The sequence below is a fragment of the Fringilla coelebs genome, assembly GCF_963513975.1.
Source record: "Fringilla coelebs genome assembly, chromosome: 28".
Lineage (NCBI taxonomy): Eukaryota > Metazoa > Chordata > Aves > Passeriformes > Fringillidae > Fringilla > Fringilla coelebs.
The window spans coordinates 6,886,067-6,906,007 of NC_140054.1; the positions used below are offsets into that span (position 1 = coordinate 6,886,067).

The 19,941-nt window shown below is 47.5% G+C and overlaps 1 protein-coding gene across 7 annotated transcripts in view; it reads left to right on the forward strand.

Moving 5' to 3' along the window:
- PHACTR4 (phosphatase and actin regulator 4) overlaps nt 1-19,941 on the forward strand; it is a 50,046-nt gene that overhangs the window by 21,081 nt on the left and 9,024 nt on the right. For 3 of the 7 annotated variants that reach the window (XM_084222474.1, XM_084222473.1, XM_084222475.1), the window contains 4 exons: nt 15,631-15,807; nt 16,229-16,309; nt 18,272-18,436; nt 18,566-18,925. In XM_084222474.1, the coding sequence (XP_084078600.1) occupies nt 15,666-15,807; nt 16,229-16,309; nt 18,272-18,436; nt 18,566-18,925 (748 nt within the window). In that variant the 5' untranslated portion in view covers nt 15,631-15,665. Of the gene's footprint in view, nt 1-5,339; nt 5,370-9,627; nt 9,901-10,861; nt 10,935-15,630; nt 15,808-16,228; nt 16,310-18,271; nt 18,437-18,565; nt 18,926-19,941 lie in introns of those variants that run through there. The other 4 variants (XM_084222476.1, XM_084222472.1, XM_084222477.1 and 1 more) reach the window with 4 other exon arrangements.

Sequence of the window (19,941 nt, forward strand, 5' to 3'; positions counted from 1 at the left end):
GACATGCAATCAATCCTTGGGCAATTCAGGGTGATTTGCTGTGAAACAGTGAGTGTGGAGTTCCTGTGGCTTAGTAAGTAGGGCATGGAGCAGGGCAATAGGTTTCCAGAGTTCCTAGTTTTCTTTTAAAACTTGTTGGACCTTAAATTCACCTTGCTCCTGGAACATTGCCTGTAAATTCTGTCCAGGGACTTTAGTAGCTGATTTTATTGGGTTTGGGAGTGGAAGAGGAGCCTGCCTGGAACCAGGGACAAGCGGGTTTAGTATAAATGTGATTTTTGTTTTTACTGTTTCTTCACACAGGAGCAATGTGTCCAGGTTGAGTGGCAAACCTGGCCTTTTAAAAACAAAATACCGAATGTTCTCATTATCTTGCTGCCTTTGTGAGCTGTGGCTGCCAGTGTTAGCTGAGCTGTTGGCTGGACAAAGCTACTGCCAGGCCCTCAGGCTGGTCCTGAGGTGCAGTCCCAGTGTGAACACTTGGATGGTGTCACTGCTGACATCACCACTTTATCTGCCTGGCTCTCCTTTGTCTTGGAAAGGAGCCCTGGCTCTGGCTGCTGAAGGTGTCTTTTGTATCCTGAAACAAACAAGAAACCAGAGATACCAGGTGGCTTTTTTACAGGTTGGACCCATCCAGCTGTGTGGAATGAGTGGATAACCATGACTTGCTTAGGGAGAACACGGCTCTTCAACCCAGCCTGAGTTTGTCTCGTTTTTTGAAGCAGAGATTTTAAGATTTCAAAAGGGTTTACTGTCTGGATTATGATAAATTTATCCGATAAATTTGCCCCGCAGGGTCCGAGGTTCGGCCCCGGGCCCCTCAGGCTCCGGGGGCCGCAGAGCTGCGCTGTGGCCGCCAGAGGGCGCGCGGAGCCGGGCCAAGGCGGGCCGGGCCCGAGGGGGCCGGTGGGGCCGGGCCAGGGAGACAATGGGGCCAGGACAGGGGGACAGGACAGGGGGACAGGACAGGTGAACGGCTGCCCGCTGCCCGGGGCAGGGTTGGGTGCGGTGTTGGGAAGGAATTCTTCCTTGTGAGGGAGGGGAGGCCCTGGCACAGGCTGTCCACAGAAGCTGTGTCTGCCCCATCCCTACAAGTGTCCAAGGCCAGGTTGAACAGGGCTTGGAGCACCCTGGAATAGTGGACTGAGATGAGTTTGAAGGTCCCTTTCAACTCAAACCATTCTAGAATTTTGTGAATTGCATTTCTGTAGGAGATTTTCCCTCTCCCCTCCCTCTGCTTTTTGCGGGGGTAGAAGAGACAAACCATGACAGTGCAGCCAAGCAGTGCCTGTGGATATTGGCTTTCATAGGCAATGCGGTGGGGTTGGATTTGGCATCATGTTAGGCTCAGTGCAAGCATAGCAACGCTGGCTAATTGGTATAGCACAGCCTCCCTCTGCATTTGAAAGGTAGAATTTAATAGTGTTCTGCACTCCATGAGAAAATCCCCTATAAAAACACAATCCCAAAACACAGCTCTGTTCCCCCACATGGTCGGAAGCAGCTCTATGTGCTGTTTGCTTTGTGTGCTTTCCCTTTCCTTTCCCAGCCTCACTGCTCTAAGGGACTCGTTTCCAAGGTGAGGTGAGCAGCAAGTCATGGCTTGGCAAGGAAAATTGCTCCTGGGGGCTCTGTGGTGATTCTGGTGGGCTGATCAACCCCCTCTCCCCAGGAGGGCAGAGTTAGGCAGGGATCTGGGGCTGAACCTTGATCTTTGAGAGGACTGTAACCAGCCTTTGTCATGTTTTTTTGTTGAAATTCAACCAAAATGATGAAAAAAACTGCCCTTCTCCCCTCCAGCTCTTTGGTCTTAACATTAACTCTTGGAAACTGAAGTGGCAATTAGGAAAATAAACAAGGTCCCTTCCTGCAGGGAAGGCAGGGGTTTGTTCTGCCCAAGCATTGTAGATTGCAGGGGTTAGGTTGCATTTTGCTTTGGGAGAGGAAAGGAAAATATCTCCAAGTAATTAATTTAAGATGCTGACGCTAATGAAGGGGCTTTCAAGGCTGGAACTCGTGGGGGGGTGATGGGAATCCCCTGCTGAATCAATGACATTAGGCTGTAGGAGTGATTCCGCAATTATTAGGCTGAAATTATGTTGAACATGAAGTTAATCCTGTTATCTCTCAGATACTGAGCAAACTGAGTGCTGTGGATAACACTAATGGGATTATGTGTGTCAGTCTGGCACCCTTGCCCTGTTCAGGGCTTTTTCTCATGTTCCTTTTCAGGATAAAGTATTGATAGGCTTCCTAGAGTTAATGTTGGGAGGTGGTGGGTGTCTGGGGCAGTGTGTTGCAGCAGTGCTGGGGTGTGGTTTTTTTTTTTTTGTTTATTTTTTGTTTGTTTGTTTGTTTGTTTTTTAAATGAGTTTGACAGCAAGGATCCCTTAAGCCCATCCCTAAAGAGATGTTTAGGAAAAGAACTGAAGAACAAGGAGTTTAAAAGGAGACTTCCCTGTGTTGCACCTTCCTGGCATCCAGGATCTGCCATTCAGTGAGGTGATGTCATTCTGTGATGGGGACTTCTCTGGGCCATCACATTTGCAGAGAATAATTAGTTCTGGCTTGAAAATCACATTTTGCACCCATGATAGCCTGTTGTGGTTGTTCTAAACACAAGTGGGGTGGGGTGCTTAAAAGGGATTATCTGTAGCTTGGTTTTAAGCAGTGGGATAAATTGCAAGGTAGCCATTGTTAGGAAAACCCAGGAACTAAAATGATCCTGGAAGGACAGAAAATCCATAGTGCATGTTCAGGCACTGGCTGTGGCCATTACAGCCAGGTTGTTTTCCTCTTGGGCACGGACCTCTGACTTCCAAGCAGAGTTTGAATGAGCTGGAATGGTGTTGGTGTTGTCACTGCCAGGGCAAGCTCCAGCAGGGGCTGCAGCAGCACAGAACACAGTGACTGGAGAAGACCACGTACAGTGAAGAGGTGAAGCCCTACACCCCATTGAGAATAGAATTTGGGTTTCAGAGTCATGGAAAATGTTTTTCTCTGCTCATTTACCAGTAAACCAGGCCTCTTGGTTTCAGCATCACCAGAGTATAGAAGTGATACTTATCACCCCCACTAAAGGAGCAAATGTTTTTGTGGCAAACCAGAAATCTCCATAAATACAGGAAAGTTCTGTTATTAAAGGATAAGTCAGCTTTTCATTTCCAAGCTTTGATTCTCTCTCTCTTTTTTTTGTTTTTTAAGGGCTGATCTTGTTAAGAACTGCAGATTTTTTGGTGAGGTTTTATTTCTATTCTTTTCTGTTCCCTTGAGGAAGGTGAGAATTGTTTTGGAAGATCCAAGGAGCTCATTTAGTGCAGAAACAGCCTTCAGCGTTGCTAATGACAAAGTATCTGGGCTGTCTCAAAGAAGGCACCCAGAGGATGTGGGGGTTGGTATAGCCAAGGGGCCACCTGGGATTTTGGACCAGTTTAAGTGCCCAGAGGCCAGCCAGCCCTGCTGTTGATAAGGTGACAGATTTAGATGGCATTGCACTAGCCTGTAATTCCAGGGACCTCAGGGGATAATTCTCACAGCAAAGGAGTCAGCACCTTCCACTTTTGAGATGGGAATTCAGCACAAGAAAAAAATCCCAAAAAATCCCTGATTTCAAACCCAAAGTGCACAGAGAAGCAGTTCAATATTTGTGTTTATACATCATAATTTGTGTACCACACTGCTGCTCGTGCTGTACAGACACAGGAAGGGAATGAGGTGAAATGAGGAATCTGGGAACGTGTGAAGGATTGTTCCTACAAGAGAGGGGAGCAACTCAGAGAGAAATAGCTTCCTACAATGTTAGGATTCTGTATGTTCAGAACTGCTGGTGTTATCTCATCTCTTGACGTTTCCTTTAATTCTATGAAAGGACCTTGACACTGTAAACAATTCCCATGGCATTGTCCCTGCACTCATGTGAGTCAGTGTGATGCATAAACAGCGCTGGGTTTGGGGGGCTCAAGGTCTGTATGGTTTGGGACGCAGTCATCCTGTCTGGCTTCTGTGCCTTCTTCCTGGATGGCTCCTGGTGCCTGTGGCTGCCTACACCTTGTTTTCCCAAGTTCTCTTGCTACTGGCAGAAAATAGGAGCATCTGGGGTTGGGCTTTCAGGATAAGGCTGAGGGGGCAGATGGAGTGCTCTCTTTTTTTTCAGCTCCTTTGGGCCTCCATAATTATCTCCCCAGTTCCAAAGGGGAAGAAGGGGATGTTACACTTCACTGCTTTATTCACATTAGCAGCAATGTTTTACTCGTGTTTCCATCTTCAGCCTGGCTGCTGCTCAGAGATACTTTGGTGGTTGAGCAAGGGTCAATATTTGAAGTGGAGGTTCACTCCCTGTATTGCTGATGGCTCTTGTCTGGATGTGACCTGAGGTCTGGCTGTGCCACTGTTTAGGGTGGCCCATGGCAGATCTGTGAAACATAATTTGGACAGATGCACTTCCTAAGCGTTATCTAGTTCCTTAAATAGAGAATAAAGCTTGTATCAACATGAATCACAGAGTTGATAAACTGGAATGGTTCCTCTTGGAGTTGTCTTCTTGTATTGGGCAAATATTTATCTATGTTGTTTCCAAAGGCATATTTGTGCAATAGAAGGAGGTCAGACCTGTAATTACCTGTTAGGTTTACTCTGGCAGAAATGGCTTGTAAAAACACAGTACAATTGAAAGGAAGCTTTTAAACCTTCTCTGTGTGTGTGAACCTAAAGCTGTGGTTTAAAATTTCAAATGTTGTGAGAGTTTGCAGTTGCAAGGGTACAAAAAGTATTTTCCTTGCTGAATTTAAGTGCCCCAAGTGAAACTGATCCATCCCTTCTTTTAATTCCTGAACTGTGGCAGGGAATTTGGGTTTCTCTTCCAACTGTATCTGCGGGCGATGATCAGAAGCTGAGGTTGTGTGCCAGACTTGCCTTGCATTTTAATCAGGAGCTCCTCGCCTAGTCAATAATTAAAGCAGAGCAGGTGCAGAAAATTGGGTGTTCCCCAAAAACTAAACCAAGGCGCTTTTGTAAGCTTCCCTGAGCAGAGCCAGGCGAGTGAGGGGGGTGGTAGGATGCCCTGGCACTGCCTGGCTTGTGCAGTAATTTGGAAAAAATGTAACTTCAGACTGGAGAGCTGGAGGTGTTGAAGGATAATTTGGATTATTGGTGCGGTGCGGCTGCTGCAAGCCCTTTGGGTTGGCAGAGCAGAGGTGTTTGCTGCAGTTTCAGCTTTGGGTATGAAGAGCAAATCCATTTACTGAGATTTTAGTGAAACATTTAAAAGAGGAAACAACTTTTACAGAGGAATCTTGCTGCCTTTCTTTCCAGTTACTGTGTGGGCAGAGAGGCTTGCAGCTGAAGTTTGACATCTTGAAGGATTAGAGGTAGGAAGAGAAATTTGGGATCATGAGTCTGTGGACCTTGACCTATACACTGAAGACTAACTTAGAGTTAAATACTCCTACCTCTTAGGGTTAATTGCAATGTAATCTGAATTTGGAGGTTTCATATTTACTGATACTTTTGCTGTTAGCTTTTGTTGTTAGTTTGCAGTGTTGTGCAAAACACAGTTTGTCCCATGGGTTTTATAAGTGGCATAGATGTACTTACTCTGCTGGAGGACTTGTTTATGTTGGATAATGTCTGCACAGAACTGTAAAGTATTAAGAGTTGGGTTTGTCCTGTAAGGCTATCTGTGACTGATGGGATTGTGCAGCAGCCACTCTCTTGGGAAGAGCGCTGTGTGCTGTGGTGGGCCAACTCTAAAAATTTGTGCTGGGCAGTGCTTTGGAAGGAGGGGAATATATTTTGATTTTTTCATGCTCACGTTTTGAAGTAGGGGGCCTCAGGTGATGTCAGTTTATACATTTTTCTCTGAGTATCTTGAGTTTTTGCTGCAGGAGAGGGTTAAACAAGAGTTAAGCTAAATGTCATTCCTGTTTCTTCTCTAAACAATGCAATAATTAATGTAATTTTCTTCTCGGTGTTTTTGCTTAATGCATTCCTAATAATGTAGCTGGAAGTGGCAGATGGGTATCCTGCCTCTTAATGCTTCCCTGTTGGGAACATGCTGATGCTTTGCTAATGCCTGATGCTTTGCTGGAATGTATCCTATATGTGTGCTTCCTTTGGCTTCTGACCAGACTTTCTTTTAATGGTGCTTCAAGGTGCTCCAAAGAGTTGTTCATCAACTTTGGAGTTTCCCTTGCCTCGAGATGGCAAAGCCATGAATCACCATAGTGATCAAATTAGGGTTAGTCGAGTTAGCCGAGATGTGACTGAATCTTTAATTTTGTCAAGATGACATTCCTCAGCATTCCCTCACTAGTAAACAAGAAAATACTTGGCCTGTGTTGTAATTGCAGGGAGTGGTGAGGAGACATTGATGTTGAGGCTTTTCCAGTACTGGCTAAAGCTTACTTCCAATGGAAATTGTATTTCCCCTGGAAAGCAAGGCTGGGGGGTATTTTTGCCTTAAGCTCCTCTGGGCTCAAAGCCCAGTTTAGTTTACAATTTTTTGAGCCCATTCCTTGTGTTCCAGCCACCTTCCAGGGGCACAGCCTCACCTTCCCCAAGGTGGGGCTGGAAGTGCTGTCAGTCAGCTCCTTGGCACAGCAGTCTCTTCCTCCAGCTGTGCTCAGTTGTGGTCCACATCTGGACTGCTGTGGGACATGGCATGCTCACCTTCCCAGCACATGGGTGGTGGCACCAAGCGCCTGACATGCTGGATCTGCTGCTTTTTGCTGTCTGAGGTGGAGCACCATGCTGACTAACTGGAATGCTCTGGGAAATAGGAGTTTCCCTCTTGGAAATGTCACAGGAAGCATGAAGGAAGTCATGTGGTGTAGGAGCAGTTAGCTCCCATTTGTCTCATCAGAACCATCAAAGTCTGCAGGACGCAAACAATGTGATGCCAGCTGCCTTATAAATAACCCATTTTCCACTTCCACACTGGCTTTTCAGTCCATGGAAGGGGAAAGGAAGAGTGTGACGTTGTGCTCATTTGTTCAGAGTGACTCCTTGCCTGCTGCCCCTGCTCTGTTGCCCTCGGTGATGGCTGCGCTGCACAGAAGGGTTCATCTCTCTGGGCAGATACAGCTGTTATGTGAACATGTAAGATTTTTTCATTTTCTTGTTCTTCTAAAGCTGAAAACAAAAACTGTGGTGAAACCAAGCTGATTAGAGGGCTGAAGCACCTCTCCTGAGAGGAAAGGCTGAGGGGAGCTGGGCTTGCTCAGCCTGGAGGAGAGAAGCTCTGGGGTGACCTAATTGTGGCTTTTCAGTACCTGGACGGAGCCTGCAGGAAAGGTGGAGAGAGACCATTCACAAAGGCCTGGAGTGACAGGACAAGGGGGGATGGCTTCAAACTGCAGAGTAGGGTTAAATGGGAAAAATTCTTCCCTGTGAGAGCGGTGAGGGAGTGGAATGGATTTCCCAGAGGAGCTATGGCTGCCTCTCCCTGGAAGTGTTCCAGGCCAGGTTGGACGAGACTTGGAGCAACCTGGTCTAGTGGAAGGTATTCCTGCTCATGGCAGGGGTGAAATCAGATAGACTTTAAGGTCCCTTCCAACCCAAACCATTCCATGATTCCATGAAGCACATCCAGAGTCGTGGTGCTGCCCTTTTTCTCCTCCCTGCCAGCCCTCCTGGTGAGGTGGTCCCTGCATGAGGATTTTAGTGGGTGCATCTCCCACTGAAGGCAGTGAAAGACCCTTTAAGGCCCTGTAGCTCCTGCTGACTCTGGTGATGAGCTCTGAAGGAAAACGCCCAGTATCACTGGTTTAAACAGCTCCATCGGCACGGATGGGATAATGCTGGAGTCCTTTTTAATGTTCCTGTGGCTGAATCATGGAACACAAATGTCTGACTCACCCTGGGTGAATGTAGCATTACACGTCGGTGTGAACCGAAATGTGAACAGCACTGCCTTTATTAGAGGATCTAATATTGGGCTCATGGCTTTCATTAGATTTTAAAATGAAACAATACAGAAGAGTTTCTTTTACAATGTATATAAGCAGATTATTAACATGGAAATGTCAGGGGTTTAATGGGATGCTGGGCTGGATGGAGAGAAAATGAAACTTCAGAAGAAGGCCATGTACCCCATGTTTGAGTGTTTGCTGCCTGTTTTTTTTTTTAATTTCAGCCATCTGCCTCTCCTTAAATCACATGAATTTTCATGTAACTGGCGTTTCTTCGTTACTATATTTTAAAAGCAAATGCTGAAGGGACAATCAGCTGTTTCCTATTTTTCTCTCCTTTAGAAAGCTCTTTGCTATTCCAACTTTTTCTTCTTAAAAAAGTCATCACCTGTCCCTGAGGAGTAAAACAGTTGCTCTGGTTTCTTGTGGTTGCTGTGCAGTAAAGTCAGATGGTCTTTCTCATTATTATGGGAATTTTTGCCTTTTATTACTCTTCCTTGCTTAAAGTGTGGGTTTCCCTTTATCCTGGATGTCCAGTGGGACGAGGGCAGGTTGCTTTGTCCTGTATTTTTCCCCAGTGGTGAAACAAAGCCCTCTGAAAACAGAGGGTTTCTTAGGAGCTGCTCTCATGCCCTGACTTCAGGCTGCAGCTGAGGCAGGAACATTTTTTGGCATTTTGTTTTCTGGGACAGAATTTGCACCTTTCCTTTCAGATGTGGAGCTGAAGGATGGACTGATGGGTTTTTCTGGCCATGAGTTCCCTTGAAAATAATGATGCTGGTGTTACTTTTGGATTTGTGGTGCTTTGTGCACGTTGTCAGCTGTTTTCTGTTGGGGTTTTGCTTTCTCCCCGAAAATAGGAGAGAGTGGCTGGTACTCCTGAATGATGCTTAAGGCCAGAGCCAGCTGCAATGTGAAAGACAGATTTGTATCTTTGCTCCTTGAGCACCACAGCCCTGCTTTTAATGAATAAAGATTTTCCTGCTTCTCTGTTGTAGGGCGTATAGGGAAAACGAGTTGTAGGTTACAGAAGTCCTAACCCAAATTATAATGATAAATGAAGGAATCCAAATGGACATATTTAAACTTTGGAGATCTTTTATTGTGAGGCAGATGGCTGAGGGAGATGTTTGTTACCTTAACCATCAAGCTGTGACACATGAATAGAAACTTAACTTTTACTTTCCTTGTTAAATTTAAATTTTCCATTGTTGAATTTAAATTACACGAGAAGACACGCTTCCTGGTAACTTTAGTGGAGAGGGGAATTGCATGAAATTGTATTTTTATATTTGGCTAGATGCATATCAGCTCAGGCTGTCTTTGAAATTCCCTTTGCTTGGGGGTACTGCAGCTCCCACAGCACTTAGAGGGTGGCTGTCTCATCCCTGACTGCCTTAGTTTGTGTTTAGCTGGCACAGGTAGGCTGTAAATTCCTTCATCCCATTTTGGGAGCTGAAACCCCTTGCAGTGTTGCTGTGCACGGATTCTCCAAGCCCATCCCTGAGAAGATCACTCTGCTCTCCTTCTCCTCACTCCCAGCTTTTCTCTCTTCTTGCTAAACTGGATGGGAGGAAGGAGCGAGGGGTGTTGATAATTTGGATTGTGCAGCTCAGTGGCTGGATCCTGGCTGGCTGTCTCCTCCCCTTCCTGAGCTTCGCCCTAGCCAGCTCGGCTCTGGAATGACAGGCATTCCTGTGTGAAGGGAGCTGGCACGGACACTTATTTATGAGAATCAAGTGCCCAGCCATGGGGCACAGGGCGAGCAGGACCTGTGCTGGACCATTGGACACTGTGGCCTGAGAGCTGGGAGTCGCCTCCTCGCCAGCCTCTTTCCTCATCCGGAGTGTGGATTTACCGTTTAAAGGGTGAAGTGTTCTCAGCGTAGACTTTTCCTCTGTTCTCCTCCCACCTCTTCCCGGAGAGTGCTCTGAACAGAATCCCATGGGGCAGCCGCACTTCTCGAGACCGGTAAATCCAGGTGCTTTTGGTGAGTAATGCAGGGCAGGGGAGACCAGGGAGCTGTGGGGCTGCAGCAGGCCAGCACTGCAGGTGAAACTGAGGAGCTGGGAGGAGTGGAATGTGGAACTTGTGTAACCTGCGCCCAGCTGGGGAGAGAAACCAGAGAAATAACTCCATTTCCTTCCTTTCTTTTACTGATTTCACATGCAACATGTTCTGTGGTCTTCAGACCGGCTCCAAGCTGCTGTTCTAAGGGACAGCCTCTGGCTGGCATGGATTCAGGGATACCACCTTTGCAAAGGACTTGGACAGTGGGAACATTCACCTGCATGGGGCAGGAGTCAGCCCCAAGAGTGAGCCCGGACCAAAGCCACCAAGAATTGCCTCCCTGTGATTGATGTCACCTGTCTTTTGGGGCAGCTACAGCAGTTTCGGGGGGAGAAGGGCTTGGCAATCATCTCCCTGCTTGTTTTCCCTCTCCATTGTGAAGTATCTCAGTAACAGGCTGGAGAAAACACAACTCTGTAAGCTGTAGGAGCAGCCCCACTTTCCGAGCACTCTGTGGGGTCGGTGTTGCTCCAGATCTGTTGTGGGTGCTGTTCTCAGCACTGGGGCTGGGAAGGCACTGGCTGTGAGGAGACTTTCCACATCCCGCTGTTGCCTTTCTCTCATTCCCACTTGCTGTTAGCTGGCTGGGCTCAATTGTTCACCCTCATCTGTAAAGTGGAATTTTCTGATTTTCGGAAAAGAAATGGACATTGGCAGACAAAGATCACCTCAAGATACAGACTATTACTTTCATTATTTTTCACTTCTGTAACTTTGACCCTATCAAGCATTTTTAGGGCTCAGATGAAACTACCACCATTCTCTTCCCCACCACCAGTTCAGTCCAGCTAGTCTGATTCAAGAGTTGCTAAAAATAATGTGGAAGGGAAGTAAAAACTTAAGTTGTCTTTGTACTGTGGAGATTAACAGCATCATCTGCTTGGATTTATTCACTGTTAGAAGCTGACCTGGTCAGTCCTGGGCTCCTTCTCTCATCAAATGCCAAGAACAGTGGTAATTTCCAGGGAAGTGGGCTTGGTGTAATGATATTGTGCTTTCTGGAGACTGGGGCCAGCAGACCTGGTGTTTCCTCAACTGCTTATTTGCTCCCTGAAGTGTTTTTTCATGGTATAGCTCTCAGGGTTCCTACTGATTAAATCTGGAACTTGAAGAGATGGTTCTTGCATTAACTGTGTCAGGATGCTGTTAAGGAGAGTCCTGTGAAGATTATGGTGATTAGAAACATACAAAACACAGGGAAGCTGAGGGCTGGGACTGTTTGAGGCTGTTTTGTCACCACAACCTTTCATTCCTTTAAGGTCAGGATTCACGTCTTCCCTGGACGATTCAGGAAAACACACCACGTTTTTAAAGCTGGTTTAGGGAAGCTTAGAAACATTTACCCAAAGTGCTTTTTGGATACTTTTAACAGCATTTCACTCAAAGAGCGTTCGCTTTTTGAGTTGTTGCTGTTTGCTTGGAAGCTTCTCGTATTCTTGACTGCTCTGCTGGACACAGCAGGGTGGGAAAGGAGGAGTTGGGTTCTCTCCAGCCTGTGCATCCACATTGCGTGGTGGCAACAAGAAGGCTTGTGGCAAGTGCCTTGGTGCTGGCTGGGGGCTGTGGTGGTCCCACTGGAGCTGCAGGTACTGGGGTATTCCAGGTACCTGAGGGGTGTAAGGAGCAGCCACATTCCCTGCAAAACTTCCCCTGCACCTTGTGGGCCTGCTCGATGGAGAACTTCAGGGATGTGTATATTTCCTTAGGGAAGGAAATAAAGGTGATTAAGAAGAGTTGCGGCACTGAAGTACCTCATTTGCCCAGAGACAGAAATGCCCAGCAAGCTCCATGTGAACAGAAACTCCTACAAGAAGAGATGGATCAGGTTCTGGGTGAACTCTGGTTTGTGGGTGGAAGGAATCTGGCCCAAGCTCCAAGTTTTGGAGCAGGTGACACATCACCACAGTCACTTGCTGAGGGTGGGAGAGACCAACTGTGGGTCTCTAGCTCCTTCCACTGAAATGGTTTCTCTGTTTTGGAAAAAAAACCAAAAAACTGGGGTCACTCAACACCAAAAGATGCAGTGCAAAAGGAGCTTTTTTTATGCATGAAATTTAACTGCAAGATTTGAGCAAAAACTTATCTGCAGGGCAGGGTTGGAAGGACCAGGTGGCCAGGCACAGCAATAGGGAATTGCATCCCAAGTTGCTTGGCACTGCTGGAGCTTCCTGCCTTCTTGTGTGTTCAGGCTGTGCCAGTTTTGTGACGTTTCCCTAGATTATTTCAGTCTAAACATTTTGAGTTAACATAAATCTGCTGTTTTAAACAGCTCAAATTCACCTGCTTGTTTGGATAGAACGAAATCAGAACAGCTTAAGTGTTTGGGAGAGGGGATCTGAAATGGCAGGAGGCTCTGGCTGGGAAGCAGCTGGGGCATCATGCTGTCCCTGGACCTGCTGGATTCTGAGCTCCAAGTGTTCCAGGCCATCCCCTCTGGAAGCATCAGGCAACGTGTTGAAGTTGCAGCATGTATTTTATTCCTGATTTTTCCTCACCCAGGGTTCTGTTGGAAGATTAAGCCCAGCATCCAGCTGCCAGGGTGGGCTCTGTGGGGCTCTCCCAGCTCCAGGGTGATTTTTCCAAAACGTGGGCTGCCACTTCTAGAAGGGTTGAACAAGGTCCTGCTTTGGTGTGGGGTCACTTTAGGGACCTGCCAGCTAGGAGTCTCTTGACCTTCTCATGAGGACTCTGCTGGCTTCACCCAGAGCTGTGTCAGCTCATTTAACCTTTTCCATGTAATTAAAATGGGTTTTCCAGCCTGGCACCATGGTGAGGGTGAGGCTGGTCTCTTGGACAGCCTTGCTAACAGCCTTGCTGCTGGTTCATTGTCGGGTGAAGGCATCGGATTCCTGATGCTTTCCACACTTCTTTCCAAGTGTGGGTCCTCTTTTTTTGCCCTATTTCATTCCCCTAGCATGGCGCTGTGGTTCCTTCGCGGTTTTCCAGTGCATGACTCGATAAGGAGAGGTTTCCCTCTTGCATTGCAAAGCAGCTTAAGGACCCTCCTTGTAGAGCAGAGCAGGAGGAGGCACAGCCTCAGCAAGGCGGATTCTTTGCCCTCACGGGGAAGAGATGTCCTCTCTGCACCATTTCATGGAGATTTGAGCTGGAAATGGGCTGGGAAGGGAAGGTCCATTTTGGAAGGAGTGTGAGCACTATCTAATGTGAACAATCACTGAACAATAAGGTTATTTGAATGCAGATCTGTGACTCTCACCTCCAGCTGCTGATCCACCCGCTCATTAGTCCTCAGTGTCATAATTGCTTCACAACAGACTGCTTTAGATGTCTGTGTCCCTGTGGTAATTGGGGATGGGAAAAGGAAGAGTGCTGTGGAAGGATAGGACAGGTTCTCCTGTCATCTGCACAACAGGACAGAACAAATCCCAGTGAGGATCAGGGAAGGAATTGCTTTCCTGGCTTCAGTGTGAGCAGTGGGCTGGAATGGTCTCAGAATGTTTAGTAACATGTCAAGTTTTATTCTACACAGAGCAAAAGGGTGGTGGAAATTATTTGGACAGTATTGTGTTCTAGTGTACATGTCTCCCCCTCTCGCCTGGTTGCTTTTGGGCATGGAACTGGTTATAAAGGAACAAAACCAAGTGTTTCCATGTTGGAGAACACCTGACTCTCAGCAGGAGCCTGTGAGCAGTTGTAACACGGCCGGCCGAGGGAGCAGTGAGGCAGAGCAGCAGGACCGGGTGATTTGCTCTTGATGTGAAGGTCTTGTGAAACCTCCTGTGTTCACCTGCGTGGTTGCAGCTCTGGCAGTGGAACTCCACCCTGGGAAGGTATTTGCTTTGACAGCTGGACCTGGGCTGCAGGAGCTGCTGGAAGAGGTTCTGGCAGAGGTAGTCACATGTGGGTTCTCCCCACCCTCTCTGCTCTTAGCTGCTCCTCCTTTGGAGGTACCGTGCGGGTCCTTTCATGTCCTCTGCTCCTCCCTGGCTGTTCCGAGGGGACTGCGGCTTGTCATTCTCCTTCTAACTGCAAATGGAGACATTCCAGGGTGCTGAGGGCTCTTCATTAATCCTTGGAGCTGATGGTTGAGTTTTCTTCTAATAAATTACTTCGCTTAGTGCAGCACTCAGACATCTTGGGTGGTAGGCAGCACATAAGTGACATTCCTCAGAGCAACTCAGGGAAAGGGTAGATATAAGGCAAGCTTGGTACTGCTGTCTTCAGCACTGTTCTCCTTGGAAAGGTGAGGGAAATGCCTTTGATGACACTTGGGCTTCAAATTCCACCTACAGCCTGTGCTTGGCAAGCACTCGTGTCTGCCTGGTGAAGTTTGGGAATGCTCTGTTGAGCACAATGAATACTGTTTGTTAAAATTGCATGTACAACTTCAGGGCTTGCAGTGCTCCTGTCTCTAGTGCTGAAGCTGAGGGATTCTGGCTCTGGAAATCCTGCCATGGAGTGGGCACCAGATGGCTTCACTTTCAGCTTGTGCACACTGATTTGTTTTTTTGCAGGCAGTGCTAGATTCTGCTCACTGTAAGTGCTTCTCTGTGTTCCATCAAATACCCCAAAACAGCAACATCAGGCAAGGCAGGATCAATAGTCCCCAAATAAGTGTTTTGTGCTCTGGTTCTGCTTCAAAAGTGGGGTGTTTTTTTTTGAGTTGGAGATGGTTTTTTTTTGTTTTGTTTTGGTTTTTTTTTGTGTTTGGTTTTCTCACATGCCCCTTCCCGCCTCCGTGTCCTTCTTGTGGTGCTCTCAAGAGACTCCTGTGCAGTAGGTGGAGCACAGGCCTGCATTGTGTCGCTTTCCTGTGGAGTTGTTGCTCTTGGCCAGCTTTGCTGCCCTTATTTATAGAAGGAAAATCAGAGAGGTGAAAATCCAGCACATCCAGCTGCTGGAATGGGTCTGGTGACTTCGGGGTGCAGACAGTTGTGAATGTCAGCTCAGCGAGCTGGAAGGTATTTGTGGTCATGAGCTTCTGTCCAGCACCAGTTGCTTCCAAATGAAGATGAAAAAATGTAGGGAAGTGGTTTGTGTTCATGAGCAAAGCTGTGACACTGCAAAATTAAATTAATATGTGGCTGAGAGAACTGGGGGCACTCAGCCAGGAGAAAAGGAGGCTCAGGGGGGACCTTTTCACTCTCTGCAACTCCGTGACAGGCTGGTGCAGACAGGTGGGGGTCAGGCTCTGCCCTGGAGAACAAGGAACAGAACAGGAAGAAACAGCATCACGTTGTGCCAGGGAAGGTTCAGGTTGGACATCAGGAGGAATTTATTTGTTTAAAGAGTTATCAGTCCCTGGCACAGTCTGGCCCATCCCTGAGGGTGTCCAAGGAACAAATGGATATAGCACTCAGTGCTCTGGGCTGGTGACAAGGTGGAGGTTGTTCACAGATTGGATTCAACAATCTTGTAGGTCTTTTCCAGCCTTAATGATTCTGGGGTTCTGTAATCTTTGTCTCATCAGGAAGGCCCTTATCAGTTTCCCTTTGCTCTGTTTATGTTGAGAAGCCCACTTGTCTCCCCCAGCTGATGTGAGGGCTCAGTGGAGCCACAGACAGTCTTGCTCCCTTTTCTGCATGAACGTGTGCCACCACTCGCAGTGTGGGGTGGGTTGGTGGGAGATGGGAGCTGTTACCTGCAGTACATAAGTAATTCTTTATTCTTTTCCTTCTTTTCTGTGCAGCTGAAGACGTGGATCACGCTCCAAGTGATGCCAGCATGGGGGTAGATGTTTTGGAATCAGGTGACACCACACCTCCTACAAAGAGGAAAAGCAAGTTCTCAAGCTTTGGCAAGATTTTCAAACCCTGGAAGTGGAGGAAAAAGAAAAGCAGTGACAAATTCAAGGAGACTTCAGAAGGTAAAGTAACAGGGGCTGGGTGGGTGTCCCTGCCTCCATCCATCTGAGAAGGGCTTGCTGTCACAAGCCTGAGTGCTGACATGTGCAAGAACCAAAATGGGACTTTGGTGATGGGCTGGCACCTGCAATCTCTCCAGAAACACCTTGCCATGGAGCTGTAGTTTCAGGCAGATTAATTCTTTTCTTTCAAGGAAGTTCCCCAAGCAGCTGTGGGGAGGGAGGGTTTGCTCCACAATCAGCAGTGCAGTGTGAAATGCAGGTCTGAACATGCAGTTCCTTCTCTCTCCTCTTAATCCATGCAAAACCAGTGAAATTTGAAGCCCTTTTATTTCCTCTAGAGAACCTCTTTAAAAGAAAAAAAGTCCTTCATAACTTCGAGCTTGCCCTGTTTTCTGAGTGCTTTTTTTCAATTTAATATCAGTTTTAGAACGAAAGATTTCTATGCGAAAGCCAAGAGAGGAGCTGGTAAAAAGAGGGGTTCTGTTGGAAGAGCCTGAGCAGGGTGAGTCTGCCAACGAACTTCTGTCTGTGTCTGTGTGGCTGATCTTCCTCTGGCCAAACCTCATCCTTGGGAGACAAATCTAGGGCCATTCTTCTGAAGTGCTTCCTGTCTGCCTTACCCTTTTCAATGCTCTCTCTTGTCTGTTTTCCTACCTGGGAGGAAGGCAGCCTGCTCAGGGAGGGAGATGGTGCTGAGGAAGTGCAATGCCTGTCTGAAACACCTTCCTGCAGGGAGGGAGGGCTGTGCTGTGGTCACTTCCCATCCTGTCCTTCTCTGTGTTCTGCTCCAGATACGTTGTGCTGTGCTGCCAGCCTCTGCTGTCACACTGTCACTCACCATCTCCTGCTGATCCAAATGGGAGAGGTACTGCCCCTGGGGCTCAGGCTTGGAGAACAATCAGCAATGGGTGAATTCTGAGCTGCTTGGATAGGGGCGTATTTTCCAAGAGATGTTTCATGGTATGGTGTCATAGTAACCACTAGGCATATTAAAGTTTGCACTGCTGTCTAGGAAGTCTTATTCCCTTTTCTTTCATCTTTGGTGTCTATAAGTTGGGATCATGCTGCCAAAATAAGTTATCAGATCACCATCCACTCACCTGGCTGGGATTTGTGTGATGTGGAAAAATGCTGAGGAAAGCTGGATTATGCTATTCCTGTCTCCCTTGCTAAAAACTTTGGATAACCAGAGACAGTTGCTGCCATATAAATCTCTCTCATCCCTTGAGTTCCAGCCCTGGCTGGGGAGGAAACACCCTCTTGTTGCTGTTTGTGCCTGCTGCATTTCAGGGAAGGGGGGCAGTGAGTGAGCGAGGCAGCACCGTCTACCAGCTCCTCACAGGAACCGAGGCTGCTTCTTGCGGAAAAGAAATCCTGGGAAGCTTCTGAATAACACTAGGTTAGGGAAGGGGAGGTAGCGCTTTGGTGGGAGAGGAAAGGTGAGGAGGGCAGGGGAATAAATTACCAAAAATCAGAACAGCAGTGTGCTGGGGTCTAGCACCTGGAGAGCATGGATGCCACACACTCCAGTTCCTTCAGAGATGGCAGACTGAATTGAAAAAGATTTTTAATCAAATGGGTGATATATTTACTTAAGTTTTCTTGAGTTGAAATTCAGTCCAAATGGGCAATTTCCCCTTAGAGGTGGATGCTGAGTCCTTTTTTGAGAGTAATACTGTCAAAAATTTGTCCTGTCAGGGCAATTACCAAGAATGGTGGAGTATTTCCTCATGGGGATTAGGAGTTTCAGGACCCTCAAAAGCATTGGTTGGATTGGATGGGGTCTTATCCAAAAAGAGGTCTTGCTTTTAACACTGGGAACCTCCATGCTAGAATTTGTAAAAGCAGAAATAGTCAAAGTGAGCTACGTAAAATTCTAGAGCTGTGTCATTACATATGATTAAAACAAAGGTAAAGTGAGGAAATCTGCCTTGCTTATGTTTTGGGTTGAACAGTGATTTTTGTGCCAAATTCAGGGTAGAAACAAGGAAACCAGAGGTGCTTCTGCAAATCTGAAGACTTTATGAAAGTCCATTATTGCACGTGCAGTAGATGACTCGGCTCATGTTGGAATCTGCAGTGCAGCAGGGAATTAGTGACTGTCCGTGATGGAGGGTGGATACAAAAGCTGCTGGAGATTTATGACTTCAGTTACAGCTTCCTTATACTGCAGCACAGCACTGAGCACACTAATCTGTAACACAAGAGCAAGGGCAGGACAGGGAGAAGAAAAACCCTTGATAGCATACAGTGCCGTGTGATTTACTCATTGATAATGAAATCAGGGGCTCTCAGCTCCAGCTGGTTGGGTTGTGCTGTCCTGTGCAGAAGGTGGCTGAAGCTGTTTCAGAAGCCAGAAGGAAGTTGGTGTGACTCCATGGTGGTTGAGTCAGCTCAGCCACCTCTCCTCTCCCCTGCCTTCTCAGTGTTTTCTCTTTGCTTCTGTCCTCCCATCCCCTTGCAGATGGTGACGAGCCAGAGAAGCTGAGCCCACCTGCACTGAAGAATGGCCACACTGTCCCCATTGGGGACCCTGGGATCTGTAACCTGCCCAGCCAGGAGGAAGAGGCCACAAAGCCACCCAGCCTTAGGAAGCCTGTTCCAGTGGAGGAACCAAAGAAGAGGCAGGGTAAGAAACCAGTCGTGTGCAAAATCAGGGCTTTACATTCTCCTGTAACCAGTTCTGAATTCTCATCTGATCCTTCCCACCCTCTCTGGGCCCCTCTGGTGCCTTAAACCAAGCTGCCTCCCTTTGCAGGCTCCTCCAGCAGCCACCCTGCGCCTGAACTGGAACCACCTCAGGAGCCACATGTTCCCAGACAACCTCTTCTTCCTCCAAAGAGACCTCCCTCCACTTCCCAGGAGGCAAACGAAGTACAGGCAAAGGATCCAACACCTGCCAGCAGCACTGCAAGAACTGCCCCCTTCAGCACAGCCCCCACAGCAGCAAAGACAGTCAGTTCCACAGCTGCCCCTTCCTTAGCCCCCAGGACTGTGCTCCCTGCTCTTGCCAGTGCCAACACTACTGCTCCCACCAGTACAACCAGCACAGCTCCTGCCAAACAGCCTCCCGTCCCTCCTCCCAAACCCGTCAACAGAAACAGCAACTCACTAATAGGTAAGTGACCCCATAAGCTGGTTTTTGTACTGCTCCAAGACTCTCTTCCCTTCATAAGGGAAGATTTTTAGTTGCATCAGAATGTCTGACCATCTTTCCTGAAAACAGTCCAGTTTGGAGTCAAATCTGCCAGTGTTTAGCTAAGACACATGTGTTCCGGGAACAGTGTAATTACTGGAGTCTTCTGCCATGAACTCTCCAGTCTGTTCCCAACAGCTACCTGCAGGAAGGAATCCCTGCCTGCCTCTTCTCCGTCAACTCTGAGACAGTGTCTGAATCTTGGTGCTTCAGTGGGGGCTGGGATTGGGGAATGGTGGATGGGGTTTTGTGGTTAGTGACAATTCCTTCTTTCAGCTGCTTTTGAGGGGGAAAAAAAACCACCAAAAACCAAACCAAGAAACAAACCCAAATAACCCACATCCCACCAATGTCTGGCATGGCTGTCACTGCCAGGCCATGTGATTTCCACTTAGGGCAGGAGCTGGTAGGGACAATTCAGACTTCCCTGGTTATACTCAGGCACCTCCTCTAAGGTCTGTGGCTGGGCTGTTGACATATGAGTCTTGTCCCTGTGTCTTGTTCCATGGATAAATCAGCTCAACTGTAATTTGAACTGAATCTTCCCATTTAGAGAATTAAATGTTTTTATCTCTGTAATATTCTAAGCAGAAGATTTGGTGAGTGTTTCTTAAAGCTCATTTAATCTCTGTTCTCTGTGGGAGTTCTGGGGATCTTAAAGATGCAATTTTGAGAGTTGGTATGACTTCCATGCAGCAATGGCCTGTTGGTGTTTCAGGCAGTTCTTTCACAGACACCTCCTAATCTTTGGACAGGGTTAGCAGAGGTTAGCACAGATCAGGAGGGAGGCTCCTGAGAAGATCAATCTGACAGGTTTGCACTGTTATCACAGAAACTGGAGGTGTTACCCAGGTGTGGTTTGAGAGGCAGTGCTGGATGTGCAAATTGCCATCTGAAATAGCCTGGGCCACTGCTTTCAGCATGGACAGATTGCTCTG